At 42.7% G+C, this 15124-nt stretch overlaps 1 protein-coding gene across 2 annotated transcripts in view; it reads right to left on the bottom strand.

Moving 5' to 3' along the window:
* Window positions 1-15124, bottom strand: part of GNPAT (glyceronephosphate O-acyltransferase) — a 33078-nt gene that overhangs the window by 17077 nt on the left and 877 nt on the right. The window contains exons 1-3 of one of the 2 annotated variants that reach the window (XM_019419028.2): window positions 14931-14951; window positions 7469-7651; window positions 441-617 (exon numbers count right to left, since the gene is read on the bottom strand). In XM_019419028.2, the coding sequence (XP_019274573.1) occupies window positions 441-617; window positions 7469-7651; window positions 14931-14936 (366 nt within the window). In that variant the 5' untranslated portion in view covers window positions 14937-14951. Of the gene's footprint in view, window positions 1-440; window positions 618-7468; window positions 7652-14930; window positions 14952-15124 lie in introns of those variants that run through there. The other variant, XM_019419026.2, reaches the window with a different exon arrangement.

Below are 15124 nucleotides of genomic sequence, written 5' to 3'. Positions count from 1 at the left end.
GACGATTGGTGGACTACGAATGAGGGAGGTCTGTATTCTAGCGTTAAATGTCAGTTTGCTTATTTTGATAATTGCGCCAGATGGGAGTATCCTAACCCCTTATGGGAAAAACACACCGGAGAACTGAGGAAAAGGATGAAGGAAATGTTGGAGGGGAATCCAGGTGAACCGTGTACAGAAATTCTCGGCATTACTTCTGTAACTTTGTGGACATCTGACATTAGGTTAGCCTGTAAGTATTACCTGACTAAGTAACTTAATCTCAAGTCTGAAGATCTGAAAGTGACAAACATCACCCTCCAGAGAGGCAGAGCCTCTTCCGGCCAGCCTGGATGCCTGATGCCAAGGGCCCGCTCATTTGGTGCAGAGTGAGATGTCTCTGCGTTGATTGTATCATGAGGGGTAGAAGAAGAGGTTGTTTTTTAACCAGCAATACTCACTTTCTGAATACCTTCTTCATTTACACACACTTTTGAGAAAATTTGTTTAAATATTTTGCTCAGCGCAAAGGCAAAAAAACGGATGGCTCCCAGACGCAGTTTGTGGCTCATTTCATCCAAGATCTCACAAACTTCCTCTCGGAGGACATCAACGGATTGAAGGGATTCCTTGGAAAGCTAGAAGGAAAAGGAAAAGCAGGGAGACGTTTCTGAAGGAAAGAAGCCAGAACTGTATTCCCTCAAGCCAATATGACTAGTTCCAAATGGACCAATACTATATAGCTCAAAAATGCTACGCTCTCTTCTTCATTTAAATTGACATAATTTATTTTCCAATATAACCACAGTAGATAAATGATCCTATTTAGATAACCTCACAGACTAGAAATTCAAAGAGAATCGTCTTTCAAGGATAGTATTTTAGACTAAAGAAAACCTCTCACCTTTCATTTGATTTGTTAATAAGCTTACAACCAAATTCTCTAAAATAAGTTGTTGCCCATGTATTAGTGTCCTAGAATACATATTTAGCAATTTCTTTCCCTAGAATGTTGCAGCACTCCATCTGCTTGCTCAATGCTATTACAGGGTAATATACAAGGTAAAAATACCAGATTATATCACAATAACCGTTTAAACTATTCAGATATAGAGGTCACTGGGACAAAACTCTCCCAAGTATCAAAGGGTAACTAGTGAAATCAATGACCTCACAATGGAACTCTCTTTATTCATATGGCACACCACATCTTCTTGTAAAGAGAACAAATATGGGCGTGTGCTAGGCCTGGAGATGAACAAGTCCGTTTCTGTCCTTAAGGAATCCTAATCTGACTCTTTTTACTTCCCCCTAAACAAGCATGTTGGAAACAAGTGTGGAGTCTATGTGATAAATAATAATTATCCTTTGCAGAGGAGAATGTTCTGCTTTAGGATGAGGTCCAGAAGATCAGAGGGTAGAATGCTGGAGTCCCAGCTTCCTAAATTACATGTTTTTTTAAAAAACAATGAGGTGAAATTAATATAGCATAAAATGAGCCATTTCAAAATAAACAGTTCAGTGGCATTTGGTACCTTCACAAATGGATAATTATCCTCTACCTAGCTCCATATTTTATCTTTTTCAGGGAAACGGAGGAATCAGTGGATTAGTGGTAAGGATGGATTTCAGGAAACAAGCCTAGGAAAGGGAGTACATTTGAAGAACTATCAAAATAGTTGAGGCCAGAGACAGAAAAGGCCCAAACAAAGGTAATAAAAGGTGCTGAAGAGAAGGCGAAGGGCAGACAGACGCTCAGTTCTTTTGGGCAACAGAATGGATGGTGGGGCGGTCCTGAGATGGGGGAGACAGACCAAGGGTAGAAGGCAGTGTGGTGCAGGGGTTGAGAAGGCAGGGATACTGATTCTGAGGGGTTTGTGAGACATACAAATTAGATGACCTTCAGGGAACAGGACAGTCAGAGATAAAAGTGTGAACCCTGATAATCTAGGCAAGGCTAGAGATCCTGTCTGGACATCACCAGACTACAGGTGAAAATGGAAATGAAGACAATGGACAAAATGGATCAGGGAGGCTGCAGGGATAAAGGAGGCTGAGGGTTTGACCTTGAGAAACACTTGCCTGGTGGATGGAAGAACCTGTAAAGAGATTAACAAGGGAGATATTCAGAGAACTACACCGGGTTGCACCATAAACATCAAGAGAGGTCCTGCAGGAGACTGCCCAACAAAAACTGACACAGTTTAGATACAGCGAAGACTAAAACGGCCCCTGGGATCGGGTCCCTTGGAGATCCACAATGACCTTTACTGGATGAGGTGCATGGCCTGCTAAAAGTGGGGCGTGAATGGGGAAGGACAGACTATACCTTTGAGGAGCTGAGCCGAGAAGGGAAAGAGAGACAGCGCATCAGAAAGAATACGTGGCCGAGAGGGCCCTCCCCCAGCCAGGAAGCGCTTATGCCAGCCGGACCGGTAGAGAAGGCTGAAAAGTAGGAAGGACATGACCCCCGGGGTTCTGAAAGAATTACACACATGAGGCATTCAGGGGAGCAGACTGGTCGATTCAGAAGGAATGCCTTCTCCAAAACTGGACGAAAGCACGGAAGCAGAGAATGACCTGATCCCTTATTCTGTGCACCTGGGCTTCTCATTTGCTCAACAGGTATGTCTGTCCTTCCAGCACCCTCTTCCTGGAAACCTCAGATGAGATTAAAAGATGAGCAATAGCTCTGTAAGTCCTTGTCCGGGTGCTGTCCCTCTTCAGTCTGCTCTCCGCACCACAAACCTGAGTGGTCCCTTAGATGCAGCAGTAATCTCATCTTTCCTCGGCTAAAAGCCCTTTGATGGCAGCTCTTGCATTCCTGTGAGCCAAAGACAGCCTGAGTTGGAGAAGCGGCAGCAGAGACGGAAAGAAACAGACAGGAGCTATCAAGGGGAGCACAGCAGCCGCTCCTAGTGACTGACTAGGATGAAGGCAAAGCAGGAAGCTGAAGACGGCATCCAGATTTGCGGTTTGAGCAGCAGGCACATGGCAGGGTTGTTCTTGGAGTACAGAAAACAGGGGAAGGCGGGTGTGCGTGGTACAGCGGTAGGGGTGGGAGGGTAAGAGAGTTTGATTCAGAGATCCTGAATTTGAGAGGTTTTTGGATTTTCCAAGTAGGTATTCCAATAGACATCAAAATACGTGTCTCAAAAGAGATCTGGACTGAAGCAACAGATAGTAATTATTATTTATTACATACTGTTGTTTATAACATATTACTAACATAACAACGTAAGTATAAGGAAGACACTTATGATTCTGGCAATAAATAAAACTGCTCAGAGAGTGAGTTAGAAGAAGAAGTTGAAGAACAGCAGCATTTAAAGACACAAGCGAGGGGCGCCTGGGTGGCGCAGTCGGTTAAGCGTCCGGCTTCAGCCAGGTCACGATCTCGCGGTCCGTGAGTTCGAGCCCCGCGTCAGGCTCTGGGCTGATGGCTCGGAGCCTGGAGCCTGTTTCCGATTCTGTGTCTCCCTCTCTCTCTGCCCCTCCCCCGTTCATGCTCTGTCTCTCTCTGTCCCAAAAATAAATAAAAAACGTTAAAGACACAAGCGAAGGAAAAGAAGCACATCAACGGAGGAAATCAAGAAGATTTGGTGGGAGGGGGGATGCCTGGCTGACTCAGTTAGTGGTGCACGTGTTTTGTTTTGTTTTGTTTTAGTTTATTTATTTTTGAGAGAGTGAGTGAGCCAGGGTAAGTGGAGCAGCGAGAGAGGGGGAAAAGAATCCCAAGCAGGTTCTGCACCGTCAGCGCAGAGCCTGATGTGGGGCTCCATCTCACGAACCATGAGATCATGACCTGAGCCGAAATCAAGAGTTGAACGCCTAACTGACTGAGCCTCCCAGGCGCCCCGGATCACGGGATTCTTGATCTCGGGGCTGTGAGTTTGGGTCCCATGCTGGGTGTAGAGAGAACCTAAAAACTTCTAAAAAAAAAAAAAAAAGAGGGAGAGTGTGCCAAAGGCTACGAAGGATTTCAACAAGGTTGATTTTAGCCATAAGGAAGGAAGTCATTATTTGCAATCCTGGAGAGATGAATTACAGCGGGTTGGAAACCAGATTCCAGTGAGCTGGAGCTGCGTATACACAAAGGGTGAGAAAGTACAGAAAACAGCCAGCTGCTTCTAAGAGTAGAACACAACAGGGAAAGGAAGTGCTGAGTCATAAGGGGGAACAAATGTGCTCAAAGGCTGATTTAAGCTGGAAGACAATTAAGCATGTTCAGTGAGGATGTAAAGCAGTAAAGAACAGTAAGAAGTTAAAGACATTTGGGAGGACGATCGAGCAAACAAAGTCCCGGAGGAGGAGGGAGCAAGTGAAGTTCAGAGCAAAGGAGTAGGGGAGGGACTGAACTCCCAACAGGAGAAAGGGTTCCCTGTCCCCTCTGAACAGGAAGGAAGAGGAGAGTTATGGGTATCAGATGCAGGTCAATTAGTAGCTTGATCACAGGAAGTTGAGAGTGGTCATATAATGGTTTACACTTTTTTGTGAAGCAAGAAGAAAAATCTCATGTTGAGGGTAAGGGGGGGAGACGGGAGGCTCAGAAAGAATGGGACGGACACTGACGCCGTCATTTTGGAGAATGGAAGAGACTTCACTGGGGAAACAAAGAATTCCTGGGTAACAAGAATTACAGAGGGCCCAGTTGGGTTACATAATCTTGAGTTATAACAATTCCAATCTACTTACATTATGGGATTTTTTTTTCTCAGTAGCACAGCCAAGTTTGAGAAACACTGGCTTGGGTCAGTCACGCTTGATCTGGCTATGCACTAGAATTATTTGGGGAGCTTTTATTAACTTTTTTAATGTTTGTTTATTGACAAAGAGACCGACCATGAGCAGGAGAGGGGCAGAGAGATGTAGACACAGAATCTAAAGCAAGCTCCAGGCTCTGAGCTGTCAGCACAGAGCCTGACACGGGGCTGGAACTCATAAGCCGTGAGATTATGACCCGAGCTGAAGTTGGATGCTTAACCAATTGAGCCACCTAGGCACTCCTACTTGGGAAGCTTTTAAAAAGAAGATGAAAAAGAAGAGGAAGAAGAAGAAAGAGATGCCTGGGTCCTATTCCAGAGTCATTAAATCAGAATCTCTGTGGACAGTACCAAAGCATATTTTTTTTATTCATTCATTCAAGAAATATTTATTGAATGTGTACTATGTGCTAGGCACTAGGAATACAGCAAAAAAAAAAAAAAGTCATTAAGGGAGATAAAATTTTTGCCTTCATGGAGTGTATATACTGGTGGATAATAGCAGTTAACTTTCTGTAAAAGTTCTATCAAAGAGCCAGTATTGAGAACCACTGTCTTTGGCTTCTAATTGACGAGGAAACTTCATGCCGCTGATGGAATAGGACCAATCAGAGAAGACTAATTGTTTCTTCAAGACAGATCATGACAGAGAGATGAAAACAAAAGGATTAGGAGCACAGGTCATACGTCCAAATCAGAAGAAAACAGCAGAGATAAAGAGCTTTTCTGAGGCCATACATCTGACTAAATTCCGCTTAAAAGTCAAAGAAGCAAAGATCTCTCCAGGTTCACCTCAAGGCACAAGAGCACTTGGGCAACAGAACAGGGAGGGCCGGCCGCCAGGAAGCTGTAGTCCTGCCCACTGAATGCCTCTATCCTGCTGCCTTCAAATCACACGTCCAAGACAGAACTTAGTGTTTCTCCCCAGTCCATTCCTTCTCCTGGGCTCCCTATCGCAATGAATGGTGCTCTCATTTCTAAGTCTTTCTTGCCCTTCCCTTCATTCAATAAGGTCTACTCCACCTCTTAAATTTCTTAAATCTGTCCAACTCGTTTCTACGACCACTTACCGGTCTAGGCAAGTGTGATCCCACAAAGGGAGTATTGCAAAAGCATCATAACCAGACTTCCCCTCTCCGTCTGGAGCAGAACGGTGCTTCTAAAACATAAACCGATCAGGCCACAGTCCAACCTGAAACCTTTCAATGACTTTGCACTGTATGTAGGGTAAAATCGAATTCCTCTGGATGGTTTATAAAACCCTTCACCATGTGGCCGCTGCTTCCCTCTCCAGTCCCAATTCTTACCACTACTCCTTCTGTGCCCTCTTCGGTCTGGTCGGACCTGCTTCTAGTACTGTGAGTACACATGCTCTCTAGTCTTTAAAATAAGCCGGTGGTTCCCAAACTTTGCTATACTTTGGAGTTGACTGGGCTTCTCTAAAAACTACTACTAGAATGTCTGGTTCCCTCCCTCTGACGTTCTGATTTAATTCATATGGGGGTGAGATCTATGCACAGGGATTCCTGAAAGCTTCTCCAGCAATTTTAATGTGCAGTGAAATTTGAAAACCACGGGGAAAATGTTATCTGCTCTGCTAGGAACATTTCTTCACCCACTTCACCTGGACAACCCCTAATCGACTTTTAGGTAGGCATCATTAAAAAAAAAAAAAATCAATTTTTTTTTTTTTTTTTAATTTAAATTCAAGTGAGTTAACATACAGTGTAGTCTTGCCTTCAGGAGTAGAACCCAGTGATTCATCTCTTACATAGGACACCCAGTGCTCATCCTGAAAAGTACCCTCCTTAATGCCCATCACCCATTTAACCCATCCCCCCACCCACCTCCCCTCCAGCAACACTCAGTTTGTTCTCTGTATTTATGAGTCTCATATGGTTTGCCTCCCTGTTTTTATCTTACTTTTCCTTCCCTTCCCCTATGCTCATCTGTTGAGTTTCTCAAATTCCACAGATATGTGAAATCATGAGATATTTGTCTTTCTCTAAGTGACTTACTTCACTTAGCACAATACCCTCTAGTTCCATCCACGTTGTTGCAAATGGCAAGATTTCATTTTTTTTCATCACCGAGTAGTATTCCATTGTGTGTGTGTGTGTGTGTGTGTGTGTGTGTGTGTGTACACACACACACACACACACACACACATACACCACATCTTCTTTATCCATTCATCAGTCTATGGACAAAAAAAAAAAAATCGCTTTCCCAACTCCCTACACAAATTATTTGCCTTATAAGTAATTAGTGCCCCTGTATACTGGGCTCCCGTCAGCATGTCTTATATCAGATTTCATTGTCAATTCAATGGATTATACAACTGTTGTCATTCCCTATCAGACTACAGTTGACCCTTGGACAACGTGGGGGCTGGGTGCCAACCCCCCATGCGGTTGAAAATCCATGCATAACTTTTGACTCCCCAAAATCTTAACTAATAGCCTACTATTGACTGGAAGCTTTACCGATAACATGAACAGTTGATTTACATGTATTTTCCATGTTATATGTATTATATACTATATTCTCACAATAAGCTAGAGAATATATTTTTAAGAAAATCATAAGAAAAAAATCATAAGGAAAATACATTTACAGTACTGTACTGTATTTATTAAAAAAAAAAAAATCCACTCTAAGTAGACCCGTACAGTTCAAACCTATGTTGTTCCTTGTTGGCTGTGGTTGAAGAGGGAATCACTTACCTGTTTAATGACATAATGAACCTCTTCAGAATTGAGAACACTGTATTTAATATCACTTGGCTTGCAAGGAGTAATCCCCTTATAGACAAGAGGTGTGTAGCATTTCATTGCAAACTTCAAGTCACTGACATGCCTCCTCTCCTCTAAAATATCTTCAAATTCATCCCATTTTTTGAGCTCCTTCTGTGGGTAAGGAAAATGAAAGAAAGTAACGCACATACTGTAAAATAAATTAGGGCAGATTAGGGACTACGCTGGTAAGGTTTCATCTTTGCCAACATTTTTATTCAAGGACACATGAACAAGAGCAGAGTGCACTGATAAAAGGTTCTCCTATACTAAAAAAAAAGGAAATATAATGACAGTTAGGGGTCAATAAATTGATATTGAATTATCACAATATTTTATTATGTCTGTTTGCTATCTTTGTAAAGCCAGTACCCTTTTGGAAAAGTCAACAAAGATAGTAAAGATGAGAGATTAAGCTCTAGAATAATCTGACCAATTTTATAATCAATTTTATCTGGTCAATTTTATCAATCACATTGATAAATATGTCTTGCCTGCCTCTTCTCCTTAGGATTCACAATTAAATCAAAGCATACAATAGAAATTCAAAATTATGTCAAATCAAACTATATGGGTGCCAATCCACTTAAGGCACCCCATATGTCCTCCAACTTCTTCAAATACTTTTTTCCTCTGGTGACTGAAGGGCGGAAGTTTGAACTTTACCCTCTTGGAGAAGTGCTGTTGGGGCGGCAGGGATGCCCAGGTCATGGCTCCTGCCACTTCCATCTACAGGCTGTGATGAGACGCAAAGAGCCACCTGCCTTCTCCCTGGCTACCATGCGTGTTGCTGACACAAAGGGTGTCCTCTATCTGGGGTTGGGCAGATCCTAGGAACTTCTATTTATCTTTCCTGCATTAACCTGTGTGAGCAGCGGTCAACTTACTGGGGAGAAAAAAATGCTTAGAAATTCTGGGGCACTTAAATAGCAATTCAGATTCTAGTAAAATGTATTATTATTATTTTTTAAGAATTGTTTTGACCAGGGAATTAAAAAATTTTTAAATTAGTTTTGAGAGAGCATGTGTACGTGAGCACACGTGTACAAGCGGGGGAGGGGCAGAAGGGGGAGAGGGGGAGGGGGAGGAGGAGGGGGAGATGGAGAGAGAGAGAGAGCGAGCACGAGCGAGAGAGTGAGCGAGCATGTATCCCAAGCAGGCTCCATGCTCGGCAAAGAGCCTGATGTAGTGCTTGATCCCATGACTCTGGGATTATGACCTGAGCCAAAATCAAGAGACACTCAACTGAATGAGCCACGCAGGTGCCCTTAATAAAATGTTTTAAAGCCAAAAATAAATAAATAAATAAATCTGGAAGTTACAGTAAAGCTCAAAGAAGAAAATTTAAATCACCTGTTGTCCAATGACCCAGGGACCATTCTAGTGAATGCTTTTTTTCTGGGCATGTACACACATTCCCACCTGACACACATACATTTTGATTTGTCACTTGAGTTTTTCACTTCCTGTATAAACTTCCTTGTCCTTTCAGTTTCTTCCACCATATTATTTTTACTAATGGAACTTTTAATTATTTTCCATTCGTTGCTATTAAAAAATACAACACACATTATTATTTCTTTCTAATTTAATCATTAAACCCTGACCTCCTTCTAGTCTTCATCTTCCCAGACCTCCTTATGGCCTGACACCATTCTTAAGGGCTCCCTCCTTTCCCCACTTCCAACCATCCTGAAATTTTCCTATTTTTTTTTTTTTTAACATTTATTCATTTTCGAGAGGGAGAGAGAGAGAGAGACAGAGCATGAGTGGGGGAGGGGCAGAGAGAGAGGGACACACAGGATCTGAGGCAGGCTCCAGGCTCCGAGCTGTCAGCACAGAGCCCGACGCGGGGCTTGAGCTCACAAACCTTGAGATCATGACCTGAGCCAAAGTCGGTCGCTCAACCAACTGAGCCACCCAGGCGCCCCTTTACTTTGGTTTTTAATTCATGACTCTTGTCACAGCAGAAGATCCACCTCATTTCTCTAATCCAGTGATTTCTCAACCTTGGGGGAAAATTTCAACCAAAATGAAAATGTTTCTTCTTTCCTCCCATTTCCCTTAATGTTAACAAATCCAACTGTCCTGTCTCAACCCACTGTACTGCTCATCTGGCTTTAGATACTAATTGTACATGTGGTCGAACCTCCTGCTTGGTTCTCTTCTCCCATGGGAGCTCCTGATATACACATTTAGTTGCAAACACTTCACATTTGGCCCTCCTAAGGTTTATTTATTTTTTAGAGACAGAGAGAGACAGATCATGAGCAGGGGAGGGGCAGAGAGAGAGGGAGACTTAGAATCCAAAGCAGGCTCCAGGCTCTGAGCCGTCAGCACAGAGTCTGACACGGGGTTCGAACCCCTGAACTGTAAGATCATGACCTGAGCCCCAGTCGGATGCTTAACTGATTGAGCCACCCAGGCGCCCCGGCATTTGGCCTTTCTAAAACTGAACTCATTTCTCCTCTGCACAATCCTACAACCTGCTTATTTTCTGGAGTTTTACACCAGAAATCTCAACAACCACCATGCCATCTACATCCCTTTGCATTATTCTAGACCCTCCTCCCTCACCCTTGTGTGCATCCATCTGATCCTGTTAAGGTGGCCTTTAAGAACATAGCACATCTACTCCTCAACCACAGGTCCAGCCTGTGCGCTTTATCACAGCAGCCTCCTCACTGGTCTCCTTGACCCTTTGACTCTACCCTCCATGCTGCCATGTGCTCTTTTCAAAACACAATTCTGACCCAGTTGTTCCCTGCTTAAAAGACTTAAGTGACTCGCCACCTCCTTTAGAGTAAGACCTAAACCATTTCTGATGTCATACAAGCACCCCTATGAGCTGGTCTGTCCCTCCCTCTCCAGACTCATTGGCCACCATGCTAAGGTCTACTCAATAGCAAATGATTTGCATTTCCCCAACACAGTTCATTGTTGACATGCTTCTGGGTCTTTGCACATGCTCATCTCTGTGTCTGGAAGGCCTTTTTGTTCCTCTGTCATCCTTGCTCAGGCATCACTCTTGTGAGAAAACTCTCCTTGAGTTGCTCAGAGGGACTTAGTCTGCCTTCCCCATCAGAATGTCTTTACCCAGTACCTCCACCTATGATGGAATGTACCCATAATACTGGAATCGTTTGCATGTCATCACCCCAAAATGCAAGTATCCTCAAGACAAAACACATGTCCTCTTTGTATTTCCCAACATCCAGCTGTGTTTGGAATAGAGCACAACTGAATGACTACATGTTGAAGTAACAGAAAAAAACATAGAATATTAAACTGAGAACATGACTAGGCATAATGAGAATACAAACAAAAGGGCACTTAAGAGGAGTTTCAACATCAAAAGGGTAGCATGTAAAACATGTGAAATATGCAAACACGAACATTGTTATGCCCACATATATAAAGAATAGATGAGGGAAAAATCTTCTAATGCTGGGATTCTACCGTAAAACTCTGTCCTTGTAACATATCATACTCTTGCTTGTAAGGTTCAAGAACCTTCTCAAATCTCCCATTTCTCATCAGTAAAAGAATATACAGTTTATGTATAGACTCAGACTGGGTACAATGTAACAAACTGTCATTATAGATTATATAATTTTAGGGATGAAAGGGGATTTAGAGACTTCCCACTTAGTGGTCCTGGGAGTGGGAAGAGAAAAGGATTGGAATCAGCTAGGGAGACAAAGATCTTCTCTCTCTCTCTCTGCACACACACACACACACACACACACACACACGTAAGGCATTTATGTCTATAAACATTTTTATATTACATATGAATATATAAAATAATTATAAATAAGTATACATATATAGACAGGGAGAGAGATGGAGGAGGGAGGGAGACCCTTCTGCGCTGTTCACCTGAAAACACTTAGCCATCGACCTCAGCCTCTGTTTACCTCTGTGTACCATTTCCTGACTCTCCCCCCTCAACCTAGACTGAACTGACCATCTTCTCCTTTGACTCTTAACTGAGCCTTTCCTGACAGCATCTAAAATACTACATTAAACCCAGATTGGTATCTCCCCTGCAAGACTGTAAACTTCTTGTCTGCATAGGTAGTGTGTCTTATATGTTTTTGTATTTCCAGTTCCTAGTAGGAATTCATTGTAGAATGAAAAAATAAATTACTGAATGAAGACACTTCCTGAGCCCTGCTGCTGCTGGCTCCCCAATATTCATAGGCTAAAGCTCAAAGTGCTCCCAATCTGGTCCTGACCCAATGGCTAATCCAGTGATTTAACCCAGGCTGCACGTGAAAATAACTTGGGCACTTAAAAAATATACTGATGCCCAGGACCCCCTAGAGATTCTTGATTAATTTAGTCTGTGAATGGTACCTGGGCATCAGAATTATTTTTAAAAGTACTCCAAGTGATTCCTACATGCAGCTAGGGTTGAGTGTTAACTACTCATTTGTTGGCCTTCCCTATACATGATGGAGAAGTATTTACTACCATAAGATAAATGTATTTGCACAGCTCCTCATCTAGGGGCACAATACAAAGAGGAGCCCAAGTAAGATTCCAGTTATTTCCCCCCATTGTTTTTCTATCTTAATTTTTACAGCAGCCCCTTCTTATTTGTAGCTAAGCAAGCTTCTCCTTGTACCTCCCTTTCAACTGCTCTGGAGGATCCATTCATTCAACAGATAGTTAGGGAGAGCCCACAACATACCAGGCACTGTTCTACAGGCTGAGAATAAAATATGAACAAGGCAGACAAAGAACATGTAGGAAAAGAGCTTACGCTGCCTTACGGAAAGACAGGCAACAAATAAGTTCACTTAGGCATACTCCCAGTGGCACGCTGGTGAATGTTTAACCATGGGAGAGCCCTGGCAGATTTCGAGCTACCAACACGACTTCCGTGGGCGGAGAGCTGGGGAGGGATGTGCAGTAGCCACTATTACATAGCATCTCTACCTTACAGTCTGATGGACATAAATAACCTCAAAAGTGTGGGTAACAGTAAAATTTAGTAAAATAATTAGGAAGTGCTGAGCTTGGGGTATTTATTACTTTCGTTTTTAACAGAATTTATTTAACTGTAAATTTACGAAAGTCAATCTTTAATTTTTCATAACGGTTGTATGTCAACAACGGGCTCTACAAACGTCATGAGAAATTAACACACAGCTTTGAGAGTCAGTACAAGACTAATGTTAACACGGCATTGGAAAAGGGAATATAAAGAAAATAAAATATAGTAACTAACAAGGAAGGACTGGAGAGCTACTTTAGATTGAATGCTTGGGTTGAGGCCTCTCTGGGAGGTGATAGTTGAACTGGGACCTCAAATGGGACAGGGGAAGCGATGCCAATTTCTGGGAAAACAGCATGCCACACAGAGGGAACTGTAAGCACGCTTGAGGGGAGAGCCTGCTTACTGTCAGAGAAACAAAGGCCAGTGTAGCTAAAGCCCAGTGAGCAACATTAGTAGAATCAGAGAGGTAGCAATGGTGTAGTCTTGTAGGACATTGTAAGGAGTCCAGATTTTTCCTTCAGACTTTAGCAGGAAGCCATAGTTTGGGTTCTGGGTACACCAGGAAGTATCTATCCCCAGTCTTCTTTTCATCCCGTGCTCTCATGAAAAGGTTTCGAGCAGACCTACGGCTTCAGCTACAATTTGCTTGCTGATGTCTGACAAATCCGTATCTTTAGGCTAGACCTGCCTCTTTTCCTCTGGTACCATGTTTCTAACTCTGTCTGGAGTCTCCCAAACACCTGTGAGGTATGGGGTCCATAACGTAGTAATCCACGACTTAAAAATCATTCATTCTACCACTCGCATCTGGAATTGAACACACCTGAAACTGACACAACCTGTTCCTCTCCCCAGATTTCCTATCGGCAGCGTCCGCCCAGTTGCCAAATCACAGAAACCTCCTTTTCTTCAGCCACCGCATTCAACTATCCTAACCAACTCAAACTAACCAATTTACCCTTCTCCCTAGGCTCACTGCCATTGCCTCAGGCTTTTATGACTTCTCTGGATGACAGCGATCGTGTTCGGTTGCTCCCCAGGCTTAGGGCGTCAGATTCCTTCTCCTATCAGATTCTCCTTCTACGTCTCTACTTAAGTGAAGGTTATCCACACAAATAACCACTCCAGAAACCCAGTCTCCTTAGACTTCCAAAAATATAAATCCGATCATCCTTAAAGGTTCCCTTAGAAAGCTTTTATTCTTAAGGGTGCGTAAATATGATATATAAAATCCCTCTAGGAACTATCTTCTGCCCACTTCCTCAGTTTTGTTTCCCACGTCTCCTTTATTCTACCCTTACCTAACTACTAGGTTCTCCCAAACATGCAAGGGAGTGGCTTTCTTACATGGGTGCCTACCATGGGTGTCTTCCTCTCCTTCATCTCCCATTCACACCTCAAAAACTCAGCTCACATGTCGCCTTCTCTTAAAAGTCTCCTCTGAGTCCCCAGACAGGTCAGGTGCTCCTTCTCATTCCTGCCACAACGTGCTGTGGATGACTTGACCTTTGCCCTTACCTCACTTAATTGTAACTGCAATTGTTTATTTTCATAACTTCAAGTCCATGGAAGCAAAGGCTGGGTCTTTAACTTCCATATCCAGGGTGTTGAAAATAATGACTAGGACGCTGTAAGTAACCAGTGCTGTAATGTTTGTTGCAATCAGGAGTATCTTACATATCTCTAAGTACTACTCTCACATTAGAGTACTGCACAAGAACAGTGTGGCTGAGGAAATAAGGACAGCCTGAAACAGTAAGAAAAAGTTCAGGTTATCCTAAGAGTAAAGCCTATGCAGTTACAAGAATAGTGAGGGCTTCTGTCCAGCTTCAGAGGCAGAAAAAGCTCACGTACAATCGCCTTAATTTTTCATGTGAAAAAGCCGACCAAAGTGTTATCATTAAAGAACCAGCAGTAAATGGGGAAGTAAAAAAAAAAAAACCCAACTCTTTCCTTTATATGCATGTGCAAAATTGCAGTCAATTCACAAGCCAGTTTAGGGCTGAAAAAGCTACCTATGGTGAGTCAGGATCTACACAGCAACCCGGTTCCCTGTATGCCTGGTCTGGAACAGCAGAGTCAGAAAATGAGGTCAAAATAGTTCCCCCACAGAGCTGTGGGGTGAGGTCAACAACTAGAGAGGTTAAAGTAATAACTCTCACAGAAGTGGGCAGGTGACAGCAATTATAAGCCCAGAGCTCTCCACATGGAGGGAGAAGTTTCCCCATGTTCCAAAGAATGCTGGTGTCCCAATTTGAAGGTAGCCCTGTATCTACCTTCTCTTTTGAAACTGAGTTTCTGGTTTATCTCATTGTCTTGTCTTTTCCCTGTTACGACCTTCCTACACACATTAACATTATATTTAAGACAGAAATTGGCACTAACCTCCATGACATAGTAACATGCTTTTTAAAATGCATTCTTTCATTGCCTTGTAAAGTACGTAAAAATTAATTTCGTAATTATTAATAAATTAAATAATTTCGTAATTATTAATAAATTAAATAATAAACTACAAAACGTTCACCTCATAATTTCTTCATATAAATGGTGAGCGACCGACATTCTGTTGGCAAAAA

Source organism: Panthera pardus, unplaced genomic scaffold, assembly GCF_024362965.1.
Source record: "Panthera pardus isolate Hobbes unplaced genomic scaffold, ASM2436296v1 HiC_scaffold_22, whole genome shotgun sequence".
NCBI lineage: Eukaryota > Metazoa > Chordata > Mammalia > Carnivora > Felidae > Panthera > Panthera pardus.
Note: the sequence above shows the minus strand (reverse complement) of the source record. Positions and strands in the feature narration are given on the sequence as shown.